At 59.0% G+C, this 13564-nt stretch overlaps 4 protein-coding genes across 4 annotated transcripts; 1 reads left to right on the top strand and 3 right to left on the bottom strand.

Annotated features, from left to right (window-relative positions):
* Positions 1-1186: 1186 nt before the first annotated feature.
* On the bottom strand, positions 1187-1504 carry DCS_01488 (uncharacterized protein; the record flags this gene model as incomplete). The annotated part of the gene is made up of 1 exon (XM_040798820.1): positions 1187-1504. One exon carries the CDS (start codon positions 1502-1504, stop codon positions 1187-1189), a length of 318 nt encoding a protein of 105 aa, XP_040659703.1.
* A 3296-nt stretch (positions 1505-4800) lies between these two features.
* On the bottom strand, positions 4801-6690 carry DCS_01487 (SWR1-complex protein 4; the record flags this gene model as incomplete). Its single annotated transcript, XM_040798819.1, has 1 exon — positions 4801-6690. One exon carries the CDS (start codon positions 6688-6690, stop codon positions 4801-4803), a length of 1890 nt encoding a protein of 629 aa, XP_040659702.1.
* Positions 6691-7111: 421 nt separating this feature from the next.
* Positions 7112-7908, top strand: DCS_01486 (uncharacterized protein; the record flags this gene model as incomplete). The annotated part of the gene is made up of 2 exons (XM_040798818.1): positions 7112-7696; positions 7759-7908. 2 exons carry the CDS (start codon positions 7112-7114, stop codon positions 7906-7908), a joined length of 735 nt encoding a protein of 244 aa, XP_040659701.1.
* Positions 7909-8921: 1013 nt separating this feature from the next.
* Positions 8922-10448, bottom strand: DCS_01485 (uncharacterized protein; the record flags this gene model as incomplete). The annotated part of the gene is made up of 3 exons (XM_040798817.1): positions 8922-10084; positions 10173-10242; positions 10320-10448. 3 exons carry the CDS (start codon positions 10446-10448, stop codon positions 8922-8924), a joined length of 1362 nt encoding a protein of 453 aa, XP_040659700.1.
* Positions 10449-13564: the final 3116 nt, after the last annotated feature.

The following is a 13564-nucleotide window of genomic DNA, read 5'->3' as shown; positions in this document are numbered from 1 at the left end:
GATGCCGTGCCCTACCAGGATGCCGTGCGCCGGCTCGCAGGTCCCTCGTGGGGGGAGGGGGGAGGGCATCTGCGCGAACCGCCCAAGCACTTGCGCCTTCAGTGCCGCGCATTCTTGTCTGGCTCGACCCCCTTGGTCCGGCCCGAGCAGTGGCCTTGGCACCTTTGCCGTTGGGTGGGAAGCCGGGCATGGCTCAGCTCAGGGACACGGCTGCCATCTGGCCCGCCGGCCGTCGACGCCCGCTCTACTGCGCAGCAGCACTCCCATGTTGTCGGGGGCCTCTGTACGTGCGCAGGTAGGCTGGTAGAGGGCGCCGGAGAATGTGCATGAAGTGCGTGCATGGCAAAAATAAAAACAAAACAAATTAAAAAAAACAAGCAGGTGCGACGCATGTACGGAGTACACGGTTGAGAGAGAGCAAGTAAGCCCGTCAATCTGGCTCTCGTCCCTCCTCCGGCTCTCGCATGCATCCGTGCATGCCATGCGCATGCGCCGACGGCAGAAACCTGGTGTCCGTACTCTGGGCGGAGCAGGGAGGGAGAATGTTAGGCCTGTACCGCCGCCGCCGTCGCACATTGCCCAGAGCGAGTGCGGGAGCTCTGCGGGTGGTGCTTCGAATGCATGCGAGTGCCCTCGTCACCAGTGGCAGGTCACGATGCCGCGAGGAGCCGTGAGCGAGGTCGTGGTGTCTGGTCGGCGATATCGTTGAACGCCGCGGCTAATACTCCGTGCCAAGTACTTGCACTGTACGGAGTAGGTATTGCCATCTCGTATCGCCGCCCCGCGCGGCTACGGCAGGCCCCGCACGTACCTGGACAGAAGTGTAGGGCGTACTGTACAGGTACGAGTGCATAAGTAAGTACTTGGATGCGAGCATGTACGTAAGTCTCTAGTACTCAGAGTACTTAGGTGTTCATGTGCTTGTGCTCCGTACAGCACACGGTGCAGCAACACACAAGAACGTCGGTCGACCTGTGCTGTACAAGTAGTTGTAATTGTAAGTAGATGCCCAGGTGCCCGTACTTGTACGTACCTAGTACAGATAGGTAGGTCCTTTGCAGGATTAACCAGTAACAGTCCGGTCCGTCCGTAGCACCTCGTGCTCTGCGCAAAAGTCAGTACTGTACGAGTGCGGTACAGAGTACGGAGTACTGCCGCTGCAAGTGCTTGCATGTGCTGTAAGTGATTAATCGCTGAACAGTACGTACCAGTACCAACCCATCTTCTTCGCCGGCTCGCGCCCGTTCAACCCTTCCGCGACGCCCTCTCTCGACGTCGCCAGGGGCGGCGACTGAGACGGACGCCATGGCGCACGGGACCCGACGACCCTATCCACTGAGCAGTCCGTCGGCCCGCACGCTACTCGCTTGTCCATGCATGCGTTGCCTGCAGCGGTTGAGGATGCCGTCCTCACGCTCGTCGCCCGTTGGCTTCGTCCTTGCTCGAGTGCTCCGCGGCCGCGAGGACGTGCCTCGTTCGCACGGCATCTCGAGCCGACCGACATGCTCGCCTGCTCTCTCCGCTCCGCGTGCCTTGCTCTGCCGCCGATGGCACTCGATCGTCGCTCTGCTCGGTACGCGTGCCCGTGGGTGCCTGCGCCTGTCCGCCGCGCACCTTCGCCCGGCCGAGGCTGGGTGGGCAGTCAAGAACGGTCGACGGGCCATCTCGACGAGCGTGAATGCCTGCCTAGGTGGCTAGGTCCCGTGGCGCCCCACGCCATGTCTTGGGTACCGGCCAGCCGTCGAACGGCGGCAAGGGGACGACGACGAGCGAGCCGCACAGCTCGTCCGTCCTGTCAGCCCGCCGCTTCAGCCTGGCTCGTCTAGCCCGCCGCAGGCCGCAGCCTTCTTCGCGTCGCTTCGTCGCTGATGCGGCCGGCCAACGGCTGGACGGGCCTGGCTGCATGGTGGACGCCGGCCCGGCTGGATCTGCCTCGCCCGAACTGTCGGTGTTGGTCCATGCACCCTCTCGCTCGGCGTACATGTGCATGCGCATGCGCACGTCTATCGGGCGCCCTCCGTCGCTCCAGCCTCTTGTCCTTTCGAGCACTTGCGCGTGTGGATATCCGTACCCGTTCGAGAGGGGCACGCTCGACTAGGACGCCGGGCCTTGCGTCACGGCCAGCCAGGAACCTATCCTGCCGGTCCGGCGCTTAATGCCGGTCCGAGAGAGCACAGCAGAAAAAGCAGCGTGTCAATCCTGGAGTGCAGCGGCAGGCCCACTCGTCGAACAAGGAGGATCGTCGGCCCCAGACGTCCCGACGCCCGACCTTTTTCGTCGTCGTGAAATTCCAAGCCGACTCTCCGACAGCTGCGTCTCGGCAAGGGAATGTTGGATGCAATCACATCACGAAGCGGCCGCCGGCGCCTGGGCGTCCTGGGCATGGGCGTCCTGGGCATGGGCGCGTCCTGGGCGTCATGGGACCAGGTCCTGGCCGCAGCCTCATCGTCGCCTCAGAGGAGGGGGGAATGCTCCGTAGCCTGTTGGTCAGAAGAAGCAACCCAATGTGACGGCAGGGTTCGGATGTCGCCTGTGAGTGCTTGGGTGCTCGTCCATGCATGCGAGCACACTGGCCTCCGTACCGTCCCTTTTGCCTGGGCTTGCTCGCGCTCCAGCGCCAGCACCGCCGCCGCCAATGGCCCCCGGAACCGAAGCCTTGTGGCAGGTCGGGCGCACATGTAACCCTCCGTCGTCATCGTGGTGGCTGTTTCCTGCATCCCTGGCGGTTGCCGTCCGTCAGACGCATGGAAATAGAAGCACTCCGTCGTACCCCGGCGCCAAGGGAAGGCCTCCGTCGCCATCGAGGCGCCGTCCGAGCCGCCTAATTCGTCATTCATCTCCACCGCCGGCAACCCAAGCAGCCATCCTGTCGGTCGAGTGGGCGGACCTGTCATTTCGGCGAGTGACCGGTTCGGCAAGGACAAGGGGAGAGCGTCGTCGTCGGTGCGTAGGAGCAGGAGTCCAAGTGCTGCGTGCGGGGAGGAGGCTGCCGTGTCGCCGTTGGATCTTTGCCTTGGCCATTGGCACCAGCTCCTTCCCCCGAGTCTGTTCCCGTCACTCCTGCTTCCCAGCACCCAACAATAGATGATGCGAGTACTTTGCGGCACTGGTAGTAACAGTACCTGCCTGTCCCTAGTAGCCTGGTAGGTTAACGGAGTACTTGTACACCTACGGCAACATCTAGATGTGCAGTACTTACTGCACGCTCCGTATAATTATTCCCCTACCAAGTGCGGAGTACTACTAGGTACCTAGTACGTTTGTTCGCACTGTTCTGTACGAGGACCAACAGTAGTAGTAATATGTCAAGCACTGTATTGTCGGCGTACAGAGTACTGTATACAGTAGTACAGCACTTGTACTTGCTGTATTAATACTGTAATAATTATTATCCACCGGAACGAACCATCCCGCGACCCACATTAGGCACGAGTTAGTACTTACTTACAGTAATACTGTACAGTAAGTAATACGGAGTACTCCGTACTAGGCGTGTATTTGCCGCTGAATATTATTAGTACTAGGCAATTACTGCGTACCTTCTTGTGCCTTACTGCACTTAGGCGTACTTGCAGTAATACAGTACTTGTGCTGCTTTGTACTTGTACTTACTGTACTTACGGAGTACTTGGAACAGAGTACAGTACGGAGTAAGGTGTGCTGCTGCTCATTGGTGCTTGGTCGTGGTCATATTAATAGTATCCAAGCGGAATACAGCGAGATCCTCCGTCAATGGCCGCAATACCGCCTATTCCTGTATCCTGCCTGTATCACCGCTATTCTCGCCCGCCTTGCACCTTGAGCCGCGGAGATATTCGTGCTACCCCCCCCCCCCCCCCCCCTCGTGGTCGCAGCTTGTTTCAGCCCGAGCCATCTGTTCGACTCTTCTAGCAAGGACATGTTGGCCCGCTGCCTTGCCTGTAAGTGTCCGACGAGCCTGGAAGGGGACGAATGCTGACAGGTGCTGATGTCTGCGACTCCGTCACCGCTCTATCAAAAATATCCTCATCGACCACCATGCTCGTCTAGCGGACATCTCCATCTTCAGTCTCCTAGCGCTCACCTCGCGAGCCTACGGCAGCCCACAAAGTACTGCTGCTCTTCCAAACCCGACGCCGAATCAAGAAGCTTGCCCCGGCTTGGTCGTGACGCCTCGCCATCATTCCATGTCCCATCTCACCGACCATCTCCCACCCGCTCATCGTCCCAAGTTGCGGGCCCAATGCTGCCCCCGTGGCACGCTCCATCTCCAGTCTTGGTCCATGTGCCGTTCTCCTCCCGTGGCGTTCGTACCATGACCTTGTCTCGAGCCGCCTTCGGCGTCCGCCCAGCTTCGCACCATGTGCGGACACCCTCGACGCTTCGCAGGAGCATGACCCTGAAATGGTTTCCGCCGACTGATGCCGTTGGGCTGAAGCTTGCCATGGTCGCAAATCCATGCGACGTCGGTCTCGCTGACTCGCACGCCTTTGCCCTTCCCTGCACACCCTCCATGAGCGTCGACGTTCTGTTTCATTCCATGATCTGCTCATGCCGAGGGAATATCACCCGCCCTCGTTGGACGCGAATTCCCTCTCACGGTACTCAGTACTCTGCTGCAACCTGTTGCAGGGTGCATGAGGTGTGTTTCTAGCTACTCCGTCATGTGCGTGACCTGAAATACCATTCGATGGCACACGCTCGACTCTGCCCGTCCCCCCTCATCCGTACTCCGTGCGCCTGATTACATGGTCCCTCGCTGCCCTCGTCGGCCGACGACCGGGTGGTGAATATTCATTAGTGTCAACGGAGCGGTGTCCTTCACTTCTTCTGTCGCTTGGCACTTTTGTCGCTCACGGCGCTCAGCACGCTGGCGCTGCGCTTGTGATTCGTGCTGCCACCGCCGGACCTGCCACCGCCAGCCTTGTCCTCCTCCGCTTCTTTCGGGACCTCTGTCTCGGCCGTCCCTTCGCTCGGCTCGTTGCGTCCGCCACCCTCGACCGGCTCGTCCGGCTGCTGGTCCCCGTCGCCTCCGGCCTTGGCCTGGGCCGCTTCCTGCTGCGTCGGGACGGCCGCCTCCTTCTCCGCATCCGCCGTCGCCTCGCCAGCCTCCGTCGACTTCCCCGTCTTCTCCGGCACGGCCGTGGGTCCCTTCTTCGACTCCGGTGGCCCCATGGCCTTCTCGCGCTCTGCCTTCTTGGCCTGTTCCAGCTTGATCTCTCCGTCGAGCTTGTCGGACACTTTCCGCGTGTCCAAGAGGCTGCTCACCGACGCCAGGAGATGCTCAAACTGTAGCGTCGTCGCCGCGGTCGGCATGGCCAGCTTGCTCGGTACATCCAACTCGCTCAGCGCATTGGATATGCGAAGCTGTTGCTGGTTGGACTTGTGCGAGAACATCTTGTTGATCTTTTCCGTCCGGAACGAAGGACCCGAGCCGAGCCGGTCGTGATGGGTGACGCCGTACAGGGCCTCCTCGTGGGTCGTAAGTTTGCGCCGCTCCTGTTGTGGTGTCGGCGGCTGCTGCTGCTGCTGCTGCTGTTGCTGAGAGCCTTTCCTGCTGGCCCCTGTTGGCGTGCCGGCCGCCCCGAGGGAATCACGGTGGTTGCTGACGGCCGACGTGGCCCCGCTCTCTCGTCTTGCAGCCTCCTGCGCCGCGCTTTGGCTCGGCGGCACGACGCCGGGACTCACGCCGTCGGTGCCCATTATGGACTTGCGCTTCTTGGATTTGTCCGCCGTCAAGAGGTTCTGCAGCAGCGTTTGCAGACCGGCCGAAGACTTGAACGAGCTTATGTCCGTGTCCGCCCGAGGATATTCCAGCCGGTTGTAGAGCTCTCGTCGCTCCTCGTTGAAGCGCTCGCTCCGAGCCAGTATCCGTTTGATCTCCACCAGGAGCGATTCTTCCTCGCGCGCTTCCTCGCGGGACCGGGACATTGCGTTCATCGCAAAGTCCTTTCGCAGCTTTTCTTGCTGTGGGTTGAAGTGCGACATCAGCTCGTGCAGGGCGAACTCGGGCTGCGTCATGCACTGAACGGGCTTCTGAGCCGCCATCATCTTGGACGCGACTTCGTAGTACCGCGCCTTGAGCTCTTCCATGGCCCTCGAAAGCGTCGTCGGCACGATTGCTTTGCTCTCGTCTCCATCCGCGTTCTCTTCGCCGTTGGTCGCCGGCGCGCTCCACTCGTATCTGTCCCAGATGATGGGCCATCGCACGTCGTATTCCCGCACCAAATCCATCAGGTAGTCCGTCTCCTCCTTGGTCCAGTCTTCGTTCTTCAGAAACTGCGAATACTGCTCATCGCTGTACTCGGGCACGGAGACCTTGACGTTGAACTTGGCAAAGGTCGAGTCCTCCATGGCATCCTCCGACTCCATCGGCGCCGTCCCTTTCTCCTGCGCCTTCTCCTCCCTCGCGTCTTTCGCTTCCTTCCGTCTCCAGTGACGCAGTATCAGGCTCTGGTCATCACGAGCAGAATTGAGAAAGGGCCGCATCTCCCATGGTTGTGCCGGTTTGCGGCTCGCGAGCCTTCGCCTCTTGAATTGGGCGACCTCGGGGACGATGGCGATTGGGTTGTCGCCGCCGAGCTGATGTACTTCGCGCGCCAATCCCTTCAGGTTCGGCCGCGCCGCCGACGTCTTTTGCTTCTTCGACAGTCGCGGCCCTGTGAGGCCATCTGGGAGATTGAGGACGTCACGGACGTCGGAGGTGGTCATGATGGCGAGACGTCGTGTGACAGGTTAGCAAATGGCCGGGTTCATCGTCCTACGTGTAGACTCGGGCCGAGATGAATTGATGGCAGATGTGCAGTGAGGAATGAGGAGTTGCGCGAGAAGAAAAAGAGCAAGTTGGCTTCGGCATGTCGAATCGCGCAACTAGAGATTGGCACTTTGCAAAGGGACGTTGGTAATGGAGTGCACGTGACCGCGCACCCCTGACCGGGCTGGGGCGACTTTTGAACGTGGCAGCTTCCCCGGGCGGACGACCCGGTCACCAAATCAAACGATTCGAACCCAAACGACCTTGACCGACAACCGGCAAGGCAAGATTTTGCGAGCATCGCAACTGTCCGGGCTCAACCATCTTCTGCTAACTGGAGATCAAGGAGCACATTGTGCTTCTCACACCGCGGGCACGATGAAGGGCTTACTTCCGCTGCTGTCGCTCCTGTCTGGCGTCCAGGCGCTGTTTTTCTACGTCGATGCCATGACTCCGAAATGCTTCTACGAAGAGCTGCCAAAGGACACCCTCGTCGTTGGACACTACACTGCCAAGGAGTGGGAAGACCGTGCAAAGAACTGGCAACAGCACAGCGGCCTCAACATCTACATCACCGTCGACGTGCGCCTCTCCCCTCCCCGCCCAAAGCTGTCGGTCAAGAGCTCGGCTCGTGTGCTAACTGACCTGCCGTTCCAGGAGGTCTTCGACAATGACCACCGCGTCGTGTCCCAGCGTGGCCAGTCCTCTGGTCGCTTCACCTTTACCGCGCAGGAGCCTGGCGACCACAAGATCTGCTTCCAACCCTCGTCGAGCTCGGGCAAGACCGGCTGGCTCTCGCTCAAAGGCGACAACGGCGGTATCAAGTTGAATCTCGACCTCGTCATTGGCGAGACGAACCAGATCGAGAGCAGCGACAAGGACAAGCTGCACGACATTTCCTCGCGCGTCAAGGACCTGCATGCCCGACTGAACGACATCCGCAGGGAGCAAATTTTCCAGAGAGTCGGTCTTCCATGGGTACTCCCCTTCCATCTTGCCATCGTCATATCTAACATGCTAGTTAGGAACGCGAGGCCGAGTTCCGAGACCAGTCCGAAAACACAAACTCGCGCGTTATCCGATGGATCCTCATCCAGCTAGTCATCATCGGCATCACCTGCGCATGGCAACTCTCTCACCTGCGCTCCTTCTTCATCAAGCAGAAGCTTACATGAAGCCGTACTCTGTCGTTTTGGAGCTGGGCTCAGCCATGGGGCAAAACATTGGTACACGTGGGGACGCGCTCAGCGTCTGGGACGGGGAAGAAGTAGTCTGGGCGGAAGACGTTCGTCTGGGCGGCTGTCCGGTGCTTGCGGGGGGGGGGGGGGGACCGACACGACCGTCGTTGCGACCAAATTCCGCGGCATCCATCACCTTGAGGATTGATATGAAATGGGTGAAGAGAATGAATGATTCAAACTCCTGTTCGATTAGAATACCGCCTGAGGAAACTCCATACTTGCGTATAATGAGAGGAGGGTTCATCTCGCAAACAAATGCCTTCCGCCGCACAAGCCGGGCCATTGCCTCATGCTGCATTCCCCCTTTGCCTCCAGCAGCTCTCCGAGCAGCGCCATTCCTCCCTCACCCAGTCCTCCGCAAGAAAGGTCGAGTGAGACTATATATGACGGCGCAGAGAAAGAAGAGAAAATGCACGATGCGGCAAGGCCAACGCTGCCATCCGTGACCGCTCTGCGCCGTGCCGGGCCGGGCCTGGAAAAGAGGCCCAAGCATGATTTCGTGATGGAATGACATGGAAATAAACAAGGAAAGTCCCACCGTGCCAACGGTCGAGGACCGCTTCTCAACCATTTTCGCTCACCTTTTCGTATCGTCCCTCCCGAGCGTGGCATCGCTCGTGCCATCATCCATCATCATCGAGTCAGGGCCTCGATCGGTTGACCGGCTCGGAGAGGGTGCGTCGTTGATGATGGGGTGGCGCCAGCCGGCTGAGGCTCCCTGACCGTCGCAAGCTCGTCGGCCGTGGAACCCTCACGCATCGCACACGGAAGAGCTGGACGGGTTCGTCGTCAGCATGGCGGCCGCCTCGGCCCAAGACCGTGGGCGGCGGCGACGACGACGAACGGCCATCCTCCTCCCACGGCAATTTTTCGAAGCGGGGCCGTTGGCGCCTGGGGCTGCCGCAACGGTCCGTGGACAAGTTCCCAAAGCTAGTAGCGGGAGGCGACTAACCGCAGCAGATGGTCTTCAAGAACTTCTGGAACCCCGTCGGCTGGGGCTCGGCCGGCCGCTGGTTAAGCTGGCCGACGGCCGTCATGGGGCCCTGCTGCTGGACCCGCTGCTGGGAGAGGTTCTGGGTGCTGGTCTGGAACTGGGCTTGGGTAGAGCCAGTCGGGGTGGCCATGTCCCGGAGACCGGCGACGCCGCTCATCCTCTGCGTCGAAATGACGCCGGGGACGCTTGGCCGATCTCTCTGCTTGCCCATCTGCTTGATCGGCGAGGGAGGGGGGGGTTGTGCGGCGTTTAAACGGCTCACGGTGAGGTTCTGCGCTTGCTGGTGAGAGGTGGTATTCCCAGGACGATGGCCACTGTGAAGTTCCATCTGAGAGGGACCGGGACGGACGTTTGGGTTGTGCAGGTAGGCTCCGCCGCCGTGGTTCTTGGCGTCCCAGCCCTTTCCCGAATCCTTGCTGACCTTCATCCAGTCGTACTCGCCGTCCTCGACGTCGCCGGCGTTCTTGAGCGACTGGGTGAAGAGCTCGCGGAGGTAGTCGTAGTCGGGGGTGTCCTCGAAGCCAAGGTTGCGAACGTAGGTGAGGTACTTGCAGAACTCCTCGGGGAAGCCTTCGCAGAGATCCTTGATGGCCGTCGTCTGCTTCTTCTCGCCAATCTTTTCGTACTTTTGCTTGTTAGTGGCAGCCTTGAGGCCCTGCCACGGCAGTCCGCCGCGCAGGAAGTACATGAAGACGTGGCCGAGGGCTTCGAGGTCGTCGCGCCGGGACTGCTCGCGGCCGAGGTGGGTGTTGATGCTCATGTAGCGAGCCGTTCCCGACAGGGACTTTCGCTCGCGGTAGGGAATGTGCTGCTTCGTCTTGGGGTCGCGGTACTGCTTGGCCATGCCGAAGTCGACGACGTGGATGACGTTGGAGGCCTTGGTGCCGGGGCGGCCGATGAGGAAATTGTCGGGCTTGATGTCTCGGTAGATGAGGTTCTTCTCGTGTATCGTCTGCACCCTCGACAGCATCTGCTTGGCGACCATGACGACCGTCTTGATGGTGAAGCGTCGGCCGCAGTGGTCGAAGAGGTCCTCGAGCGAGGGGCCGAGAAGGTCGATGACGAGGATGTTGTGCAGGCCTTCCTGGCCGAAGTAGTAGACGTTGGGGATGCCAGCTGCGGGAGATTCCATCAGCAAAGGGGAACGGCGAGACTGGGCAAGCCAGCGGGGGGGGCGGCGAGAGGAGGGCACGGCGCTGCTTACGGCAACCGACGAGAATCTTGTAGGTTCGGTACTCGTCTCGCAGCTGAGGCGCGTCGCTCTTTCGAGGTTCCTGCGGGCGAGGGGTTAGCGAGCGAGCGCGCGCGACGGCAGGGGCACGCATCGGCGGCGGGGGCGGTGGTGACTGACGAATTTGATGGCAACCTGTTGATTGTTGAGCAGGTTGGTGCCCTCGAAAATGACACCGAATGAGCCCTCGCCAATCTTCTTTCCCACCCGGTAGTGGACACCGACGACGTTGGACGATGAGGAAGCCATGTTGCGGGGGCGGGTGTGGTCGCCTCAATGCAAGGGCGACGTGGTGATGAGGAGGAAGGGGAAGTGATGATGGTGGTGGAAATGCGAAGTTGTCGTCGACCGGCCAGCAGACGAACGGGGAGCGAAGCGTTTGGGGGCTCGCGGCGAACTCGGTGGAGAAGCGAGCGCTGCCGGTTGGGTGGAAAAGGGGGGGGGGGGTTGGGCGGGCGTTGGGCGGTAAACAAATTAACGAGATGTGTCAGGACAATGGGACTGGGCACGCATTTCTGGAGCGCGCAGTTTCTCGACGACGGGGGTCGCGGGCGACGATTGATGATGGTACGGGGTGCGAAAGGTGAGATAAAAATCTGGCTGCAGCCGACGAGGGCAGCGAGGACGACGGCGAGGCGAGAGGGGACGTTGGGAGGAGGGAAGCGAGAATGAGAATGAGAATTGGTACGAACGGACGGACGACGGATGAATGTTTGGATGGATTGGCAGCGGAGGGAGAGTCGAGTTCGAGACGGAGCAAAATCTGCTGAGACGGGCAGCAACAGGGGGGGGGTGCCGCGCATGCCCGGTGGTCCAGTGACTGCTGTCCACTGGGGACCCCTTGTTGCGTGAGGGGGTTGGAACACTTGGCAGCGGCAGCGGCGCTGTGGACAGTAGGAGCAGGCCGTGGCTGGCGGGGGTTGTCTCAGGCCAGGCAGCAAACTGGAGGCGGCCATCCAACGAACACATGTACCACTGGTGGTGCACCACGGCGAGTGGCGGGTGCACCTCCGACCTACAGATAAGCACTAATTACCACTACCAGCAGCGTTATCTAGCAGTTAGCAGCATGTACCACGGAGCACAAGTACAGAGTACTCGCAGCTGAGCCAAGTCCCGAGGTGCCAAGGCAGGCAACGACTCCAAGGCAAGTACATGTACAACTACAGGTACAAAGCAGTGTGCGTACGTCCTGGCTTACGTGTTCGGCTGCATGTACTTATGGTACTTGCCTACTAGGTGGTACGTACTTGCACTGTACGGAGTAAGTACTTGCTTACAGTACACACGCACACCAGCATATAAGTACTGTAGTACTGGAGTACGGAGTACTAGGTACTAAGTAAGTAGCGCCTGCCTGACGGCTGGTGTTTTTATTATTGTGTTGCCGCTCGTGACTACCAAGTACAGTACGTACTTAAGTACAGTACAGTACTCCGTACTGGCCAGCGACTGGGAAAGAGGAGGAGGATCGACAGCAATTTTCGACCCACCATCTGATGAGCAAGTGACAAACGGATACGAGCGTGTTTCCGTGAGCGGCGTGTGGGCCAAGGTACATGCACAGTACGGAGCACGGAGTACATATACGAGCAGTTACATGTACACTGCTTGTACTTGTTCGTGGCTGCTCGGCCCCAAGTGTCAGGTCAGCAGGGTCGGACGCACCGCGCTGTGCGCAGAGAGCAGTGCGGTGCAACGAACGCTCCGTGAGCCGCGAGCTGTGAGCCGCGAGCTGCACAAGCAGTCACGGTTGCCCCTGGGAGCAAGAGTAGCCTCAGTCGAGAGCGCCTTGGTGCTACTCTACGACATCGTTAGTGCCCTCCTGTGCATGCTGTAGCCGTATGCAGTGTAACTAGATGGTAGGGACGGACGGCAGTACATGCAAGTACATGCAGGTGCACCACATCAACATGCCCTGGTTCGTACCGATAGGTACCTGCCTGCTAGGACACGGATATTTTGTGCAGGTACATGTACTTTAGGCAGGCACTACTTCATTGCTTGCCAGGTAATAATAAGAAGTAATTAGTACAATACGTTTGGCACCTACGGAGTAATTACAGTACAACAACTGTACTTACTGCTGTACTGCACCGCTGTACATGTACTTAAAGTACTTGTAGTACCTACCTAGCACTTTCTTGCCTGTATCATTTCTTGCAAGTTGCTATAATGGCACTCCGTAGTGCTCTCCGCAAGTACAGAGTACAGCACCTTGGTAAGTACTGTACACCAACACTTTCCCGGTGTAGTACCGAATAACTTGGTGCCGTATTCCGTACCTGTCTGACGATGCCAGGCCAAATCTGGTACCCAAGGTCCAAAACAACGCCAGCGCACGGGCTACATTCATGCAGGTGACCATCGAAACGGGCTCGACTTTCATTCAGCCGGCTGGCGCTATCGTTCCTTCCCTTCATCCAGCCCGATGCAGTGGCCATTCAAAGGTCAGCGGGGATCTTGCTGGTCGTTCGTGGCGCACCAAGTCGACAACGACACTGCGCCCTGTCCATCTCAATACCATATACCTCCACAGTACGCTGCCAACTGGGATCACGTAGGCAGAAACGAAGGCATGTACTGTATGTAGTTGGGTGAACTTGGTTGCCCCCAACGTTGGTGACTAAATGCATGTAGCTCTGAGCTCGAACCCGCTTGGTTACCTGTGCATATAATTACACCTGCGCGGCCGACAACGAAACAACACTGGTACTACTCCGCAATAGGTGCGCAACTTGATGCGGCAACAGCTCGGAGTAGGTAAAATCGTACCATGCCCTTCTATCCACGTACCGTGCACGGGACGTCGGCGAGCAGGCTTGTTCGTTCCTCCCATGCTGTCCGTGTTCAGGGCTTGTAGCTGCTTGATAGATGATATTGTACCACATGCTGCTCACATGCCGAGCAGGACTGCAGACGTGAACAAGCACTGACTTTGTACTGGCCTGGTACGCCGTACTCCTTGTTGTCATGTGTAAAGTACCTAAAGTGCCTACATGTACAAGTACGCTGAAGTGTGGGCGGTGTATTACTCCGTATTGCAAGTACTGTACAGTAAGTACTTTCCTCCAGTATGGAGGACTCCGCACAGTACAAGTACTTACTGCGGTTGTACTTGAAGCCTGCAGGCACGTGTTCCCCACTCGCGTCCAGGTAAACATGAACGCGTACTACGAAGCAAGCGTACCGCGGAAGTATGTACTGCACAGTGCGATAATTGGCTTGACTCACCATAAGTACTGTGCTGCCGACGAAGGACATGTACTGCAATTACTTGTAGACAACTGTAATAATACCAGGTGCTACGGATACGGAGCATGAGCGAGCATGAGCAGAATACATGTCGAGTACATGCAAGGACA

The sequence above is a fragment of the Drechmeria coniospora genome, chromosome 01, assembly GCF_001625195.1.
Source record: "Drechmeria coniospora strain ARSEF 6962 chromosome 01, whole genome shotgun sequence".
NCBI lineage: Eukaryota > Fungi > Ascomycota > Sordariomycetes > Hypocreales > Ophiocordycipitaceae > Drechmeria > Drechmeria coniospora.
Note: the sequence above shows the minus strand (reverse complement) of the source record. Positions and strands in the feature narration are given on the sequence as shown.